General features: G+C 41.8%; 1 protein-coding gene across 1 annotated transcript; it reads left to right on the top strand.

Annotated features, from left to right (window-relative positions):
• Positions 1 to 6857: 6857 nt before the first annotated feature.
• On the top strand, positions 6858 to 16185 carry LOC129707709 (troponin I, slow skeletal muscle-like). The gene is made up of 7 exons (XM_055652936.1): positions 6858 to 7064; positions 10638 to 10679; positions 10784 to 10915; positions 13332 to 13421; positions 13518 to 13694; positions 15707 to 15801; positions 15908 to 16185. Exons 1-7 carry the CDS (start codon positions 6873 to 6875, stop codon positions 15909 to 15911), a joined length of 732 nt encoding a protein of 243 aa, XP_055508911.1. The 5' UTR covers positions 6858 to 6872; the 3' UTR covers positions 15912 to 16185.
• Positions 16186 to 18727: the final 2542 nt, after the last annotated feature.

Genomic DNA, 18727 nt, shown 5'->3' with positions numbered 1-18727 from the left:
TCATTTATATTCTAGATTCCATAAGTGTTTTACAGCTAAATAAATATGTTTGTAGTCAGTATTGTTCTGTACGCACTCTGTATCTGAAGTATCTAAATCATAGCAGTGATTTTGAGAATCATGATTTTATTTCCTCAGTGTATTACCAGCCTTAAATGAATTCATATATTTAGGCAACCACAGATCAGTTAACAGATATCAAAATGTGGTTTCCCGCATGAAGAATATTCAGTAGCTTTTTATTGTATTTTGATATATGTGATAATAATAAATCTAAGCCTTATTTTGTTTCAATGTGACAAAAATGACTGGAATATCTATTCTGTATTTCCAATGCAAAACTGCACATGGTTTAATTTTGGTTCAAGTTCCTGTTTAAAACAAAAAACAAACATTTATACTGGTGATTTATAAATTGTAATAGATTGTCAGTACAAAGATAACAAAGCGTTTTCTGAGTCTGAGTGAGGATTGGGTGTCAGTTGTTGAACGACAGCTAAAAATACACTGTGACATCCTTCCACATGTTACTGCTAAATTTATTATCCAATCGGTTAATGGTTCCATTAGTTTTTTATGATAAAAACTAGCATGTGCCCTTTCACTCTTAGCTTTGTATCCCAACTAAGAGAAGTCTAAGTCCTAAGGAAGGTAAGAATGTTTCCAACATTTCTTACAAGTGAAAATTGAGTTAATAATCAACAAATCTGTGTATTTAACGCAAATGAAAGCTTTGTGATGTTAACTATCCTTCCCAGAGTTTCACAGTGGTTATTGGATAATTACAGATTATTGCTGTCAGTCAAGTACATTTTGTAGCAATACTTCAAATTGATACAATTATGTACATTAGATGTTTAAAGTAGAACATATTCATGAATCAAGACCTGAAGAGGACATTGTCATTTGCACTGATGACCAATTAAATTCTTACTTGCAGCTTTACAGCCACACTAATCATAACTAAAGAATGTCATATCGGAAGGAAATAATTTAGTGCAATGCAGCCCAATTGAATCTTGCAAATAAAATACATTAATTATTACAGGAGAATTAAGTACCCTGTATCAGCAGCTGAAAACATTGGTGTTCAGGAAAAGTATAACGGATCACAGTGACAATTAGTGTGTTAGTAATTCATTGTTAAACAATAAGTATTAACTGGTTGCTCCGGCAAAATATTGACTGATAGACTAAGGTAAAAAAGTAGATGTATTAAGTGACTGCAAAAATAGATATGAACAGACAGCATCCAAACTAACATTAAAAACATTATCTAATCTGCAGTTCCAGGTGTTTTACAAATCTGACGCAAACAGTCCTATTTTGTTATGTATTTTATATTTGCAAAGTGTACTATTAACATATCTGTGCCATGGAGTTTTGAAAATGATATATTATAGCATTAGTATGCTTAAATTCTGCTCTAAATATCAAGGGATGTGTAACGGAATATGGGTTCAATTTTTTCTTGCGGTCAAACACTGAAAAGTACGGACGGGTCAATTTTGCCATAGAGATTGGAGATGCACGATGTGGCATAACTGCACGTTTTTGGTTAATACACTGACTTCAGTACATCAATCCAGTACATAGACGAGTTACGTAGTCAGCAAGATCCCAGTCCAAACTGAACAAACTGATTTTAGCTGGGACATTGCTAGCAGACAACATATTTAGCCACAAGGTCCATGGATAAAGTAAGCTGTTGCCCTTCAAAGTTGTCCTTCTGGATTTCTATGCAGTGACCTCCATTGGAATGCTGTGGATGTCAGTCACAACAGCAAAGGGCTCTGTCTGTAACCAAAGATCCTATAGCAGAGCTCTGCTATAGGATCTTTGCCTGTAACGGTGCATATTTACAGATAGCCTAATAAGGGTAGTGGTATCTGTCGAAGCTCATGCCTGACAAATGACTATTACAATGAACAAAGGGAACCTTTGTACTGAGGGCGAAGAATAAAATGAAGGATAAAATTCATGCGAATAAAATATAACATTAAATTAAAGTATCACTTTAATTTGAGGGAGTGAGTTGTTGAACCATTGGATGAGGAAGTTCTTTTGTAGTGAATTATCCCACCTCAGTTAAGCCAGAAGTTGTGAGATTGTGGTTAGCATGAGTGCTCTACATCCCGTCGTTAGCCTATTACCTTTGCTGAAACAGTCAAAGATAGCTACTCTGGTTTGGAATCTTATGGCTAAGGCTCATGTATAGTTAGAAACAAGAAACTGCAGATGCTGATTTACAAAGTGCTGTAGTAACTCTGGGTGAGCAAATGTGGAGAGGTGACGTTTTGGGTTGGGACCCTTCGTCAAATTTAGAGAGCAACTGGGAGAGAAGAGGCAGGATAAAGCAGCAGATAATAGATGGACATCGGCGAGGATGGGTTTTGCTAGACAGATAGTTGGAACAAAGACTAGAGATTAAAACAGAAGGTGTGAGAGGATTGAAGAGTTGCAAATTGTGAAGCCAGAGGAAGGAATGTTATAGAAGGGGAGGGAGACATAGGCAGTTTCTACTGGGTGAGATATTAGTGAATTCAGCATTAGATTTGACTTGAGTCTTGATTCCCTACTTACACATTACAACACAGAAGGACATTTGGCCGGTCAGACCCATACTTTAGCCAAGAAAAGAATCCCATTATCCTCACCCCTTCATTACTTCTCCGTAAACCCTGCAATGTATTCCTTCTCACATACCCATTGCCTTGCATTCAATGCTTTTGCACCTTCTTACCCGAGGTAATTTACAGTGGCTAATTCACCTGCTAGCTCACCTTTGGGATGCGAGAAGAAACTGGAGAATCTTACACAACCCCATGCATTCATCGAGAAATTTCTGCAAACTCCATGCAGACAACACCCAAGCTGGGAGGCAGGAGTTATCACTAGTGCTCCACCATGCCAAAGACTACAGGGCACTGCTTTAGGTGAGAGAGGCACAGTTTAAAGGAGATGTGCAGGCATGTTTTTCTACATTGGGAGCCTGGAACGCGCTGCTAGGGGTGGTGGTGCAGGCAGGTATGAGAGTGGCATTTAAGTGGCTTGTAGGGAATGGAGGGATGTAGATCATGTACGGACAGGAAATTAGTATATCTCAGCATCATGTTCGGCATAGACATTATGGGCCGAACGTCCTGTTCCCGTGCTGTACTGGTCTGATCTATGCCATTCTTCAGCACTGAAGATAATTGCCTTCCAATTAAATACAAATATAAATATTCCATTCTGCATTTGGGCCCAACAACAGATTGAAGCCTGCTCACAGAAACCAAGGTAGCAATTTTTCTAAAATTCTTTGGTTTAGCTTAGAGAGACATCGCTGAAACAGGCCCTTCATCCTTACTGATCAGCGATCACCGCACATTAACCCTATCTTACACACTCGGGACAATTTACATTTATACTAACCCAATTAACCTACAAACCTGTACGTTTTTGGAGTGTGGGAGGATCTTAGAGAAAACCCACGCAGGTCACAGGGAGAATGAAAAAGCTTCGTACAGACAGTATCTGTAGTCAGGATTGAACCTGGCGCAGTAAGGCAGCAACTCTAACGTTGTGCGACAGATATGTATATTTGACCCATATGTTTGCCACTCTCAATCTTTCCACACTCATATCCTTGCGGTCTTTTTCACAACCTTCCCCCATCATCCTCTGCCCTCCCACCCCCAGCAACTGGGATTGTTTGATTTTAGTTCCCCCTCATTTCCACCCACCAATCATTTTATTGGCTAACTCATTCCTCTTTACCTCTCACATAGCCCTTGATAATTTCCCTGCCGTTGACTCTATTATAAATCGTTGCCCTCCTGATAATATTGACTATAATATTGCTGAAAGATGTACCACATCTACCGGAGTGGCTCATTGCGGAGTGAGCTCCACTAGAAGATGCATTTTCTGTAATATAATAGTGCCTCAGCTCTGTAGTGGGGACATTGCACTGGATTATGTGCTCTAGCGGTGTTTCTCAGTGATGTTACATATTGCTACAACTTAGAAGATTTGTGAGGATGTTGCCAGGACTAGAGAGTCTGAGCTATAGGGAGAGGTTGAGTAGTCTGGGTCTCTATTTCTTGGAGCACAGGAGAATGAGGGGTGATCTTCTCGAGGTGTATAAAATCATGAGAGGAATAAATGGGGTAGATGCACAGGATCTCGTGTCCAGAGTAGGGTAATCAAGGACCAGGTTCAAGGTGAAGGAGAAATGATTTAGTAGGAATTTGAGGAATAACTTTTTCACACGAAAGGTGGTGGGTGTATGGAACAAGCTTCCGAATGAAGTAGCTGAGGCTGGGACTAACCCAACGTTTAAGAAACAGTTAGGCAGGTACATGGATAGGACAAGTTTGGAGGGATATGGACCAAACATAGGCTGCTGGGACTGGTGTAGCTGGGACATGTTGGCCGGTGTGGGCAAGTTGGGACGAAGGGCCTATTTCCACACTGTATCACTCTATGACTCTGACTCCATGACATAAGTTCGAATGATGAAGAGCAGCTTCTTCCATACAACCATAGGCTATTAAACACCACAATCCCCAAAGATAACATAGAACTATTGCGAATGGGTGTTCGATGGACAGTGTGGACTTGTTGGGCCGAAGGGCCTGTTTCCATGCTGTATCTATGGAATAAGCTAAACTAACGGCACACTTTAGGTGGAAGAAGGAATAATGACAAGCAAGCGCAAAAAAAGTTCTGTGTTTGATGGAAGTGAAAAATCAGTGCATATAAACACATAAAACAAGGAATGACATGAAATAATTCGTGAAGGATGACACTGATTAGGAAACATGGATTGACGAGGAAAGTTTTACATAGACATACAGGGACTGGAAACCTGATCATTATTGCTCACTAAAGTGCTAAAATTTCTTTGCAAAGATTTGTCTTTTCAGATCACAGCAGTGTGAAATGGAAAGGTAAACTTCAACTGAACTAACGTCTCTCTTTCCTGTTCCAGGTTTAAAGACCTAACTTCAAAATGTCTGACCAGTAAGTAAAACATTTTTTTCAAATTCTGAAATTCAATTTGTTTCTTATTTTGTTATCTGGTGATCAAGAATTAAAATATTACAATTCAGTTCCATTGTCTGTGCTCTTTGCATAAGGCATCTTTCTTTCTTACCCTTTGTTCATAGAACATAGAACAGCATAGCGCTGAAACAGGATCTTCGGCCTACAATGTCCATGTCAAACATGATGCCGTTAAACTAATCTCCTCTGCCTGCTTGTGATCCATATCCCAACATTCCCTGCTCATCTGTGTGCCTATCTGAATGCCTCTTAAATGCCTCTATTATATCTGCTTCCACTGCACTCCTAGCAGCGCGTTCCAGATACTAACCCCTCTGTGTAAAGAAAACTTGCCTGCACATCTCCTTTAAACGTTACCCCAATCAACGTAAAACTCTGCCCTCTGGTCCCTTGACATTTCCACCCAGGGGAAATAGATCCTGACTGCCTACCCCATCTATGCCTCTCATAATGTTGTATATTTCAATCAGGTCTCCCCTCAACCCATTGTTCTAGAGAAAACAAGCACGTTTATTCATTTTTTAAGCCAGAAGTAGTACTGCCACAATATCCATGACTATGTTTAGATTTTATGAGATAATTGAAACAAGCTTCTTCCATTGTTTAGTGTCATTTTTTACAGAGCTGACAGAGAAATATCACAAAAGAAGCACAAGTCTGCAGTTCTTTATTGTACAATATTGTGATACAACTCCATCAACTCGCTTGTGGTGCAAGCACAGGAAGTGCTTGGAGTTGGGTATTGGAGTTGTATAACAACTGCCCTTAATCAGTGACGTTTGTTTTGTAAAATGATGATTTGGGGCATAATATCTCCTTTCACATCTTGGTGTTTGAAGAACTAAAGCACAAGGCACATTGGTGAAGATAGGGACACAAAAAAAAGATTTGATTTGTTAACTTTCATGAAGAACTGCAGGTCACCAGGACTCTGACCTAGATTTTGGGGACTTTGATGAGCCTGCATCTCAGTACCAGTACAACACGGTACCAGAACACATTAAACATATTAGAGATGTGTAAAGCACAATGGACTGTTTAGTTTAGTTTCGAGATACAGTGCGGAAGCAGGCTCTTCGGCCCACCGAGTCCGCGCCCACCAGCGATCCCCGCACACTAACACTATCCTACACACACTAGGGACAATTTACAATTTTACCAAGCCAATTAGCCTACGAGCCAGCACGTTTTTGGAGAGTGGGAGGAAACCGAAGATCCATGCATGCAGCATTCGTAGTCAGGATCAAACCCGGGTCTCTGGCAGTGTAAGGCACCAACTCTACCACTGCGCCACCGTGACTGGCCCCAGTTACTGCTCCCCTATGCATGAACTGCTGCAATTTCACCATGTCCTGAAAGTTGTAGCCTTAGTGGCTTTTATTTTATTTTAAGATTGTCATCTCATGCAGCTAAGACTGACGTCTGTAAGAACAATGGCAGTGAAAAAGGCAACTTGCAAAAGAGTAAGAACGATGACCAAACATTGTCAATAATCCGAAGCACCTTGAAAGCTATGTGACATTTGATAACTGGTAAAAGTATGGCCAACAGTAAAATAAAGTTATAAATACACATGTGAGAGAATAGGATTGCATTTATATTTGTAATACATTTAGAATACTACTGTACTATATATTTGGAATGCTACCCTTGTGATGCTTTCTCTAACACTTATTTCTCTCTCTCTCTCTATTCCTTTCCCTCTCCCTTTCTTTCAGGGAAGAGGTAAGATATATTAATAGAGCTGGGGTTAATCTCCACAGCAGTTGTACATTTAATTATCCACATTTTGTTGCTTAATATTTCCCCACGAGTCACTTATGACAGTTTACCTGCTCAATAGTTATTTGATATTTCAACAGTATGAAGAGGAAGCCATTGAGGAGGAGGAAGAGACTGAAGAAGTTGATGAGCCTGAGCCTGAACCTGAGCCCGAACCAGAGCCGCCAAAACCAGCCCCTCCTCAACATGTTGCCCCTCTCTCAAGGCCTCATCATGAGGTTATTCCTAAAGTAAGTATTCAATTTCCACATCTCCTCCATACTATTACTCATCATAGGATATCGAACAGTACAGCACAGAAACAGGCCCTATGGCCCACCTAGTCCACACCGACCAGCGATCCCCGCATATTAACACTATCCTACACACACTAGGGACAATTTACATTTCTACCAAGCCAATCAACCTTCTGTATGTCTTTGAAATGTGAGGAGGAAACTGATCTTGGGGAAAACCCACATGGTCACAGGGAGAACGTAGAAACTCCATACAGATGGTACCCGTAGCCAGGATCGAACCCAGGTCTCTGGCACTGTAAGCACTGTGAGGCAGCAATCCTACCGTTGTGCCACCTGTGTGCCAAGACCATCACTTATCTGCCAGCACATAACCCATATTCATCCAATCCCTACGTAGCCACGTGCAGATCAAAAATAATCTTCAATGCCACTATGGTATCTACGTTAGCCACCATTCCCGACAGCACGTTCCAGGCACTCACCTCCCTCTGCATAAACAAAGCTTGCCTCGCACATTTCCTTCAAAACTTTGCCCCTCTTACCTTAAAGCTAAGCCCTCTAGTCTTTGACATTTCCATCCTGGGAAAAAGGCCTATCTATGCCTCTCAAAAATACATATACTTATAGCAGGTTTCTCTTCAACCTCTGGCAATCTAGAGAAAGTAATCCAAGTCTGTCCAACATCTTCCTTTAGCTACTACCTCCTAATCAATAATCATTCTAGTAAACCTCCTCTGCACCCTTTCCAATGCCTACACATGCTTCTTGCAGTATGGTGACCAGAACTGCACGCTATACTCGAAATGCGTCCAAACCAAAGTTCTATGAAGATGCATCATGACTTCCTGACTCTACTACGCAATGCTCTGACCAATGAAGCAAACATGCCATAAGCCTTCTTTACCAATTCTATCTATTTATCTTACCACTTTCAGGGAGTTATGTGATTGAATCCCATAATTCCTCTTTACGGTCAATATTGTTAAAGGTCTTGGCATTAATTGTATATTTTAGTGGATGTAAATATTTAGCAGCTATTTGTAAAATCTCCAAATTGCAATAAAAATTCTGAAGAACAATTATTATTACATCCACTCCTGTCTCGGGATTATAAACAATACTGTGTAGGAAGGAATTGCAGATGCTGGTTTGAATGGAAGATGGACACAAAATGCTGGAGTAACTCAGTGGAACAGGCAGCATCTTTGGAGAGAAGGAATGGGTGACGTTTCGGGTCGAGACCCTTCTTCAGACTCACAAACTACAAGCTTTATTACAGTCTGCACGTTAAAGTTGTGATTGAAACAATCTTTTCTCCCACTGATAGGGGTTTGGCATGCACCTTGTGCACAGTACCACAGTGGTACCAAGAAGAATCAGTTGAAGCTTTTCCACCAATGCTTCATCACAGGAAATATTGTTAAGTCGAAGGTTAAGTTTAGAAACAGGAAATAGTGATATGTTTTAACAAATTATTCATACGTATTATGGAATGTTTTCAAGTAGGAACAAAGATAGGTGCTCTCGATAAAAGCACAATCTGAGTCTCTTACCCAGAGTAGGGGAATCGAGGACCAGAGGCCATAGGCTTAAGGGTGATGGAGGAACGATTTAATAGGAACCCGAGGGGTAAATTTTACACAAAGTATACAGGAAGAGATGTATCAGCAGCGCCATCTCCATCATCAAAGACCCCTACCACCCATTGCATCACATATTCTCCATCCTGCCATCTGGGAAGAGGTACAGGAGCATTAGCTGCAAAACCAGCAGGATGCTCCTCAGCTTCTTCCCACAGGCTATAAGACTGATAAACGGACTTTGCCCCCTGCCAAGTATCGCGCACCAACCATCAACCACCAACCTGGACACACTGCAGCAGAGCCACTGTCGTGCCGCTGCCGATCGGAACGCCTGTTGATGTTTAGTAGAGAGTAGAGTGTTTAATTTGTTCATGATAAATGTATTTTTATTTCTATTTATTTTTTACTGCACACTGAATGGACACTGATTGAGCAACGTGTTTTTGTTTCCTCTGGGTATGTGAGTACTCAGGAAAATGACAATAAAGATATACTATACTATACTATACTATACTATAGAGGGATATGTGCCGCAGGCAGGTGGGACTAGAGTAGATGAGACATATTGGTTGGTGTGGGCAAGTTGGGCTGATGGGCCTGTTTCCATGCTGGTTGATGCTATGACTGTATATGGGTTTAGCTGATGTGGAGCTCATGGGCATTGACTAACTGGTGGGCATGGAGTTGGGGGAGAGGGTTGCAGCAGTCAGTTCTATGGGAAAGGTGACCAAAGAATAATACAGTAGGTGAATATACCACTTGCCTTATTGGAAACTCGATCTGTTCCTGCATTCTCAATCCTTGTGCTCACTCATCATTGTGTCTGGAATGCCTAGCAATGGTTGCTCCCTGGACAACTGATCTCATTTCCTTCACAGTGCCCTGAAAGAAACGTTAACAAGGAATAATATTATCCCATGCATGATTGACACAGAGATCACGCAAGCACGCAAGGGTGAATTGTATCTGGATTCGCCCGGTTACATTTTCTGAGGTGGAAATAATTGCACCCCAGAGAAGATTGGTTTTAAGATGCATTGCATGTTTAAACAAAACAGCTGCAATTTGGAATTTTTTAGGCTACATTTTTGGTGACGCATTTGTCCAGCTCATAACAATGTCATTTAAAAAATGCAAGAGAATACTTTTCTGCAAATAGTGGTTAGCGTGTGTCACAGTACCATAATGGTCAAGTTAGGAAAAATAACACAGCTGCAAATCAGCGAATACTTGACAAATACATAAAGTGTGGAGTAACTCAGCGGGTCAGGCACCATTCCTGGAGAACATGGATCGGGGATGTTTCAGGAATCACAGAGGCGGCACAGTCAGAGAGGTCATAGTCAGAGAGAGGAGGAGAACTTCTTTAAGGTGAGATTTTGAAGAGATTTTGCAGTGGAGCAGTCAAAATGTTGATACTGGAGATGCTAGTCTACAATAAAAGACACAAAGTACTGGAGTACAGAGGGCAGAGAAGGGAAAGATTTAATATGAACCAGAGGAGCAATGTTTTCACATATGGATATATGGAATTATACAATAAAACAACATAGTTCTTTTGTGAACATAAAACATAAATGCTGCACTTTCTAATGATGTGATATAATGTATTAGTATAACAATCCAGAATTTGAAATGTATTTAAAAAAGGGCCATTCAGCCTTTTATGAACTTTCTCTCAGTCCATATATATGGAATGAGTTACCAGAGGAGGTAGTTGAGGCAGGTACTATACCAACACTTAAAAGACATTTGGGCAAGTACATGGATAGGAAATATGTAGAGGAATATGGGCCAAATGCAGGCAGGTGAGACAAGTTTAGGTGGTAGGACATCTTGGTCGTCATGGGGAGGTTGGGCCAAAGGGCCTCTTTCCATGCTGTATGTCTCTATGACAATAATAATAATAATAATAATAATAATAATAATAATAATAATAATAATAATAATATTGACATTTTGTTTTTATTGTCAATCACAGAAAAGTAGTAAGATCTCAGCATCTCGCAAACTCCACCTGAAGGTGAGGTCACTTCTTTTGTTTCCTGGTCTATGATTGAGAAGACATTTTGTAACGTTAGTCTAGCACTATAGCTACAATGTGACTTATTAACAATCCTTGTGCAGATACTAATGCTTTCCAGAGCCAAGGAAGATCTGGAAAGAGAAATCGATGAACGGTATGAGGAGAAGGAAAAGTTCCTGGCAGAACGAGTGCCTCCTCTCAACTTCAGCAGCCTCTCCCTCACAGACCTGCAGGTAAGGACATTTTACATTGTTGTACCAATTAGGGCAGGAACATGTAACATCAACATTAACATCATTAAAATGCAATGAACAATTAAAAGTTTATAGATTTGCCAGAAATATTTAAATGATCAAGTATTTCAGGCATAGAACATAGAACAGTACAGCACAGGAACAGGCCCTTCAGCCCACAATGTCCGTGACAAACAAAATGCCAAGTTAAACTAATCTACTCTGCCTGCACGTGATCCATATTCCTCCATTCCCTGCACATATATGTGTCAACTTGAAAGCATCTTAAAAGTCACTCTCGTATCTGCTTCCACTACCAACCCAGGCAAAGTGTTCCAGACACCCACTATTCTCTGTAAAAAAAAAAACTTGTCCCGCACATCTCCTTTAAACTTTTCCCCTCTCACCTTGAAGATATGCTCTCTAGTCTTTCACATTTCCACCATGGGAAAAATGGTTGTGACTCACTATGCCTCCTGTCATTTTATATACTTCTATCAGGTCTTGCCTCAACCTTTGGCGTTCAAGAGAAAACAATCCAAATCTAAATGGACAACCTCCCCTGATGCAAAGAGCAGGGAAGATGTGAGCTGCCCACGAGGTTCCTTCAATGGAAGGCCCAGCCCACATCAATGTTATCTTAACAGCCAAGAAAATCGTCTGGCTTTAACTCTCTTAATATTAGTATTCCATGTTCTGTCAAACTGACAATTAGCTTAGGAACGGAATGGGTACATGGATCGTAAATGGAGAGGGTTGTCAAGAGCAGTAACATATATATTTTTACATGGTGCACTCTCTCCATATAGTCTAGGAAATTTTCCAAGCATTCTTAACTGGACATTCACCCTATCTTGCAGTCGGCAATGGGTTCTCCACTTAAGAGAATACCAGTCGTAATCATGCAAAACGCTAAGCGCTGGAGGAACTCAGTATGTCAGGCAGCATCTGTGGAGGGAATGGACAGGTGATGTTTTAGGATGGACCCTTCTTCATATTGAGAGACAGTCGTTCATGTTTTGCTCAAGATTCCAACATCTGCAGTTTCTTGTAATCAAGCAAAACTACCCTGATATTCGGACAACAACACCGCTCTCTAATAAATCGATCATGCTGTTTGTTTCCCAAAGATGACCCGATTTAAATGGCTGCGGGGAAGAAAAAAGCAGCAAATACACAGCTCGGATATTTCTTTCGTTAACTTAACATTTCATTATATTTCAGAAAGAAAAAACTCTACTTTTCTTAAGATCATAAGAGATAGGAGAAGAATTACGCCATTCGGCCCATCAAGTCTGCTCGGCCATTTGATCACGGCTGTTCTTTTTTTCTTCTTTACCCCATTCTCTTGCCTTCTCCCCATAACCTTTCATGGCATATTAGTGGAAACATAAATGGTATTTTTTGTTGGATCAGAAGTATCAACTATTTGGTTATTACTTCATTAAATGTTTCATGGAAAAAGTTGGATTAAAATAATTTGCTGAGTGTCTTCAAGATTATGAAGGGTGATGAGAAGCCAAATAATGATGGTTTGTTTTTCGGCTGGTAAAAATGGGCACAATTTATGCTCATCGTGAAAAAGCAACAAAATTTGATCTTTGAAATACTTCCTAGCTGCAGGGGTAATTAGAAAATAAGATTAGTGGAATTGGTTGGAATATCGATCTATTATTAATGAATGAGGCAAGTTCTCTCAGAAACGTTATATAGAACATAGGACAGCACAGCTCCAGAGCTGACACTTTGATCCACAATGTTTGTGCCAAACATAATGCCAATTTAAACTTATTTCATCTGCCTGATCAAAAAGCCACTTAAGCATAACTCTCATATCTACCTCCACTATCACCCCAGGCAATGCCTTCTAGGTCCCACCATTTTCTGTAAAAATACTTGCCCCGCACAGCTCCATTCAACTTTCCCCCTCTCACCTTATAGCTATTTGCCCTCTAGTGTTGAACATTTCCACCCTGGGAAAAAGGTTCTGATTGTCCACTCTATCTATGCCTCTCGTCATTTTATATACCTCGATCAGGTCTCCCCTCAACCTCTCCCTCGTTGCTGAAACCCTCTAATCCAGGCATCAATTCGGTAAACTCTCTCCAAAGCCTCCACATCTTTCCTGTAATGAGGCAAATAGAACAGCACACAATACTCCAAATGCGGCCTAACTAAAGTCTTATAGAGCTGCATCATGGCTTCCTAACTCTTATACTCAATGTCCCTAGCAATGGTTAAACATGCCATATGCCTTCTTTACCACATTGATACATTAACGATATCGAAGAATATTTAAAACAATCTGAAAGGGATTATAGCTCGACTGATAAAGATAATGGGAAGAAATAATGATAGTGGGATTAAATTGGATGGCTAATGTGGAAATATTCACCATAATTTATTATTGTTACAGAATTTGTGCACAGAACTCCATCAAAAAATTGAGATTGTTGATGAAGAAAGGTACGACATTGAGTTTAAAGCTAGCAAGAACAGCTACGAGGTACGTTGCCAATTCGATGCTTCAACCTGTGTCTTTTCACCTGCATACCGCAGCTGCATCACCTTTACCTTTTCACACCTGATTTTCTGCTAACAGATTCAAGATCTGTCCCTGAAAATTCTTGATCTTCGAGGGAAGTTCAAGCGACCTCCCTTGCGTAGGGTCCGTGTCTCCGCTGATGCCATGTTGCGTGCTTTGTTGGGATCCAAGCACAAGGTGTCGATGGACCTAAGAGCCAACCTGAAGTCGGTCAAAAAGGATGATACAGAAAAGGTAATGTGGCTTCAGGGACGGCTTTGGATCGATGGTGACTACACCAACACGTGGTAGGGTGAACTCACGTGAAAAGGTTTATTTATAGTGAAGGACGATAGTGACGAGAAGGTCTCAGTCTGCTTGGAGGTGCGGTCCCTTGTCAACTGTAGGCAAACTAGGAGGTTCTGGCCCACTCAGGCTTGGCCCAGCAGCTCAGTCTTGGCCTCAAAGAGGTTGCAGTGGCTTCTCCTCTTGACTGGCTTAGAAACATAGAAAAATAGATGCAGGAGTAGGCCATTCGCCCCTTCGAGCCAGCACCGCCATTCAATATGATCATGGCTGATCATCTAAAATCAGTACCCCATTCCTGCTTTTTCCCCATATTTCTTGATTCCATTAACCCTGAGAGCTAAATCTAACTCTCTCTTCAAAACATCCAGTGAATTGGCCTCCACTGCCTAGGCAGAGAATTCCACAGATTCACAACTCTCTGGGTGAAAAAGGGTTTCCTCATCTCAGTCCTAAATGGTTTACCCCTTATTCTTAAACTGTGATCCCTGGTTCTGGACTCCCCCAACATCAGGAACATTTTTCCTGCATCTCGCCTGTCCAATCCTTTAAGAATTTTATATGTTTCTATAAGATGCCCTCTCATCCTTCTAAATTCCAATGATTACAAGCCCAGTCGACCCATTCTTTCATCATATGCCATCCCGGGAATTACCTTGGTGAACCTATGCTGCACTCCCTCAATAGGAGACCAAAATTGCACACAATACTCAAGGTGTGGTCTCACCAGGGCCCTGTACAACAGCAGTAGGACCTCCTTGCTCCTAGACTCAAATCCTCGTGCAATGAAGGCTTTTAAGGTGAAGGGTGACCAGGTGTAAATGGGTAATTCCAATTACTGCTAATATAGACACAAAATGCTGGAGTAACTCCGCAGGGCGGGCAGCATTTCTGGAGGGAAGGAATGGGTGATGTTTCGGGTCGAGACCCTTCCTCAGACCAATTGCTGCTAATTGGATGTAATTGTTGCTCCTCTGTCGTGGCCTCAGTTCTGCCAGAGCGCTCTCCATGGTGCCGGCTGATCACCGGAGGCCAGGCATTGTCCACTGTGCTGGCCTTCAGCTCCTCCTGGGCCTGTCTGCTGTTAATGGGGAACAGAGCAGTACGCGAGTGTGGAGCACGGTCACAGTAATAAATAAACAGCAGCTCTGTGTGTTCTTATTTTGGGATTTAATTCTGTTTATCATCTGCTTTAATGTTCATATTCAAATATATTCAGATGTGGAAACATCCTTCACTCTTAGTTATTCATCAGGTATAGAAATTCCATTCATATTAATGGCAAGCAGAGGTTCAATGAATACATTTATCACTGTTGAAATTCTCATGTCTTTTACAATGTTTAAACAAACAAGCAATCACACGGAATTCACTCTCACTGACAAAGAGTCCTAAGTAACTTAAAATTTTTGCCAGGTTTTAAATAGATCAGACTTGCAGGCTGGATTTTGTCACCAATCATCTTTTGTATCAGGCCATACAGCTCCAACCCAGTAAGATTTTAGAGAGCTTTAATGGTCTCATTCAATGGTAGTTGGTTCATTACGCACAACTAATGGGACTGGATAACTTGTATCATAGGTGTTCAACTTACATGGGGAGGGGAAGTTTAGTTTATTTTAGTTTAGTTTATTGTCTTCTGGATCAAGGTACAGCAAAAAAAATGTTTTGTTGCGTGCTAATCAGTCAGCAGAAAGACAATATATGATTGCAATCGAGCCATCCACAGGGTGCAGATACATGATAAAGGAAATAATGTTTAGTGCAGGATAAAGATTAAGGGCCAAATGCAAGCAAACGGGACTAGTTTATCTGGGACATCATGGATGAGTTGGGTGAAAGGGAATTTTAATCCTACCCCACATCAACAATTACAGCCCTGAACAGATTATCTCTGTGTGTAAAGATTTTCTTCAGCATGATTGCAAACACCTTCCGTTTATTCTAAACTTGCACAACAGGATCGGAATGCTGAAGTCAGTGACTGGCGTAAGAATGTGGCAGCCAAGTCGGGAATGGAGGGCAGGAAGAAGATGTTTGATGCTGCCAGCACCCAGTGAGTGATGCACCCAACCTGAAGCACCTTCATGGCTATCAATTCCACTTCGCAAATATAATGTTATTTTGACGAGGATATTTATTCATGCTTTGCTTTTCTGCAGGTAATCCACATGGGGAATATTGCACGATTTATGAAAACATTAACCAGTAGCATTACTCGTAATCCAGTCGTTTTTTTGGTTTATGAATTTTCACACACGGTAAAGTATTTTAATGAATGGTTTTCTCATTCTCAACCACCCGACTGAGTTTCAGGAGCAATATTAAACTTCTTGCCGTTTTGGAGATTATAAGTAGGAACACATACCTTTGACAAGATACAATTAAAATGACTTGCTATCCTGTAACTAAAAATAAGCAGTAAAATAATTGCTTCCAACTGGGTTTTGTCATTGTCTCATTTTCATTTATGGACTTATAATTTCTGAATCTGCTGTCAGTCAATTGCACTAAGCACTCCAATGATGTTTTGAATGGACTTTAGGCACTTTACAGGGTCCAGGCTGGGACATAATCTGGAGATATGGTCAAATCCCACAAATTAATTTTACGAATATGAAATTAAAAACCTATCTCGTAGAAGATTGAGGGGGGATCTTATAGCAACTTACAAAATTCTTAAGGGGTTGGACAGGCTCGATGCAGGAAGATTATTCCCGATGTTGGGGAAGTCCAGAACAAGGGGTCACAGCTTAAGGATAAGGGGGAAATCTTTTAGGACCGAGATGAGAAAAAAAAATTTCACACAGAGAGTGGTGAATCTCTGGAATTCTCTGCCACAGAAGGTAGTTGAGGCTAGGGTACACAAAAATGCTGGAGAAACAGCGGGTGCAGCAGCATCTATGGAACGAAGGAAATAGGTGACGTTTCGGGCCGAAACCCTTCTTCAGATTGATAGGGGGTGGCGGGGAGAGGGAAGGAAAAAGGGAGGAGGAGGTTTTTTAAAGATGGGGTGCGGGGGGGGGGGGGGTTGGGGGGGGGGGGGGGGGGGGGGGGGGGGGGGGGTGGGAGTAGACAGCTCGAGGGTTAAGGAAGGGGGAGGGGAGGAGACAGCAAGGGCTAGCAAAATTGGGAGAATTCAATGTTCATGCCCACCGGACGCAGGCTACCCAGGCGGAATATGAGGTGTTGTTCCTCCAATTTCCGGTGTTGCTCACTCGGGCAATGGAGGAGACCCAGGACAGAGAGGTCGGATTGGGAATGGGAGGGGGAGTTGAAGTGCTGAGCCACCGGGAGTTCAGGTAGGTTCTTGCGGACTGAGCGGAGGTGTTCGGCGAAACGATCGCCCAACCTCCGCTTAGTCTCACCGATGTAAATCAGCTGACATCTAGAGCAGCAGATGCAGTAGATGAGGTTGGAGGAGATACAGGTGAACCTTTGTCGCACCTGGAACGACTGCTTGGGTTCTTGAATCTCTGGAATTCTCTGCCACAGAAGGTAGTTGAGGCTAGGGTACACAAAAATGCCGAGGGGGGAGGTGAAGGGACAGGTGTTGCATTTGTTGTGGTTACAACGGAAAGTGCCTGGGGAGGGGTTGGTACGGGAGGGAAGGGAAGAATTGACAAGGGAATTGCGGAGGGAGCGGTCTTTGCGGAAGGCAGACATGGGGGGAGATGGGAAGATGTGGCGAGTGGTGGGGTCACGTTGGAGATGGCGAAAATGGCGGAGGATGATTTGTTGTATTTGCCGGCTGGTGGGGTGAAAGGTGAGGACTAGGGGGACTCTGCCCTAGTTGCGAGTGCGGGGATGGGGAGAGAGAGCAGTGTTGCGGGGTATGGAAGAGACCCTGGTGCGAGCCTCATCTATGGTGGAGGTGGAGAATCCCCGTTCCCTGAAGAGCGAGGCCATTTCCGATGCCCTAGTTGAGGCTAGTTCATTGGCTATATTTAAGAGGGTTAGATGTGGCCCTTATGGCTAAGGGGATCAGGTGGTATGTAGAGAAGGCAGGTACAGGATACTGAGTTGGATGATCAGCCATGATCATATTGAATGGCGGTGCAGGCTCGAAGGGCCGAATGGCCTACTCCTGCACTTATTTTCTATGTTTCTATGTAATGGTGACTACAGAATCTCCAGATTTTTCCACAACCTCTGAATGATAATGCAAAAGAAAACTCGATGTGATGTGTGGCTAGTTCAAGAAACCTTCCGCTGAATGCTTATAGTGTGTGAATGCCAATGGTACAGAATGATAGAAGGTTAATTTCAGAACACTGTTATACTTGTGGCAATATTGATGAGAAGGGCAAAGTTTAAAGGAGATGCGCGGGGCACGATTTTTACTGATGGGTGCCTTGAACGTGCTGCCAGGGGTGGTGGTGGAGGCAGTAACAAGAGTGGTGTTTAATAGGCTTTTAGATAGGCACATATATATGCAGGGAATGGAGAGACGTGGATCAAATGCAGGCAGGGGGGATTGTTAATTTGACATAATATGCATTATGGGCCAAAGGTCCTATACTGTTCTATGTTCAATTTTAATAGCTTTATTTATTACACAACACCTAGGAGATACAAAAATATCATGATTTTCACCGAATTGGAGAAAAATAATGCTGTGGGAAAGGAAATAGTAAACAAACAGATTCCATTCCAGATCATGTTGAACATTTTAATGAGGTATTGAATCTCAATCAACATTTGGAGCTCAGTCCCCTCATTCTACACAGACGCTGATTCCTGTACATTGCTTTCTCGCTAATATCTGCAAAGTTGCCATTGTTAGAGAGGAAGACCGGAGATGGTTGGTCTAAAATCGCATCACGTATCAAGGAAGCTTTAATGGCCAACCTTACTCTGTCTGTGAATATCAAATAACAAACCCATCACCCAACCAACTTGCCCTCCCTCCTTCACCTGTATCCACCTATCACTTTCCAGCCTTTTGTCTCACCCCCCACCTCTCTTTTCTCTCCCCCCCC

This window comes from Leucoraja erinacea, chromosome 22, assembly GCF_028641065.1.
Source record: "Leucoraja erinacea ecotype New England chromosome 22, Leri_hhj_1, whole genome shotgun sequence".
Lineage (NCBI taxonomy): Eukaryota > Metazoa > Chordata > Chondrichthyes > Rajiformes > Rajidae > Leucoraja > Leucoraja erinaceus.
The sequence above is the reverse complement of the archived record's forward strand: the minus strand, read 5'-3'. Positions and strand labels throughout refer to the sequence as shown.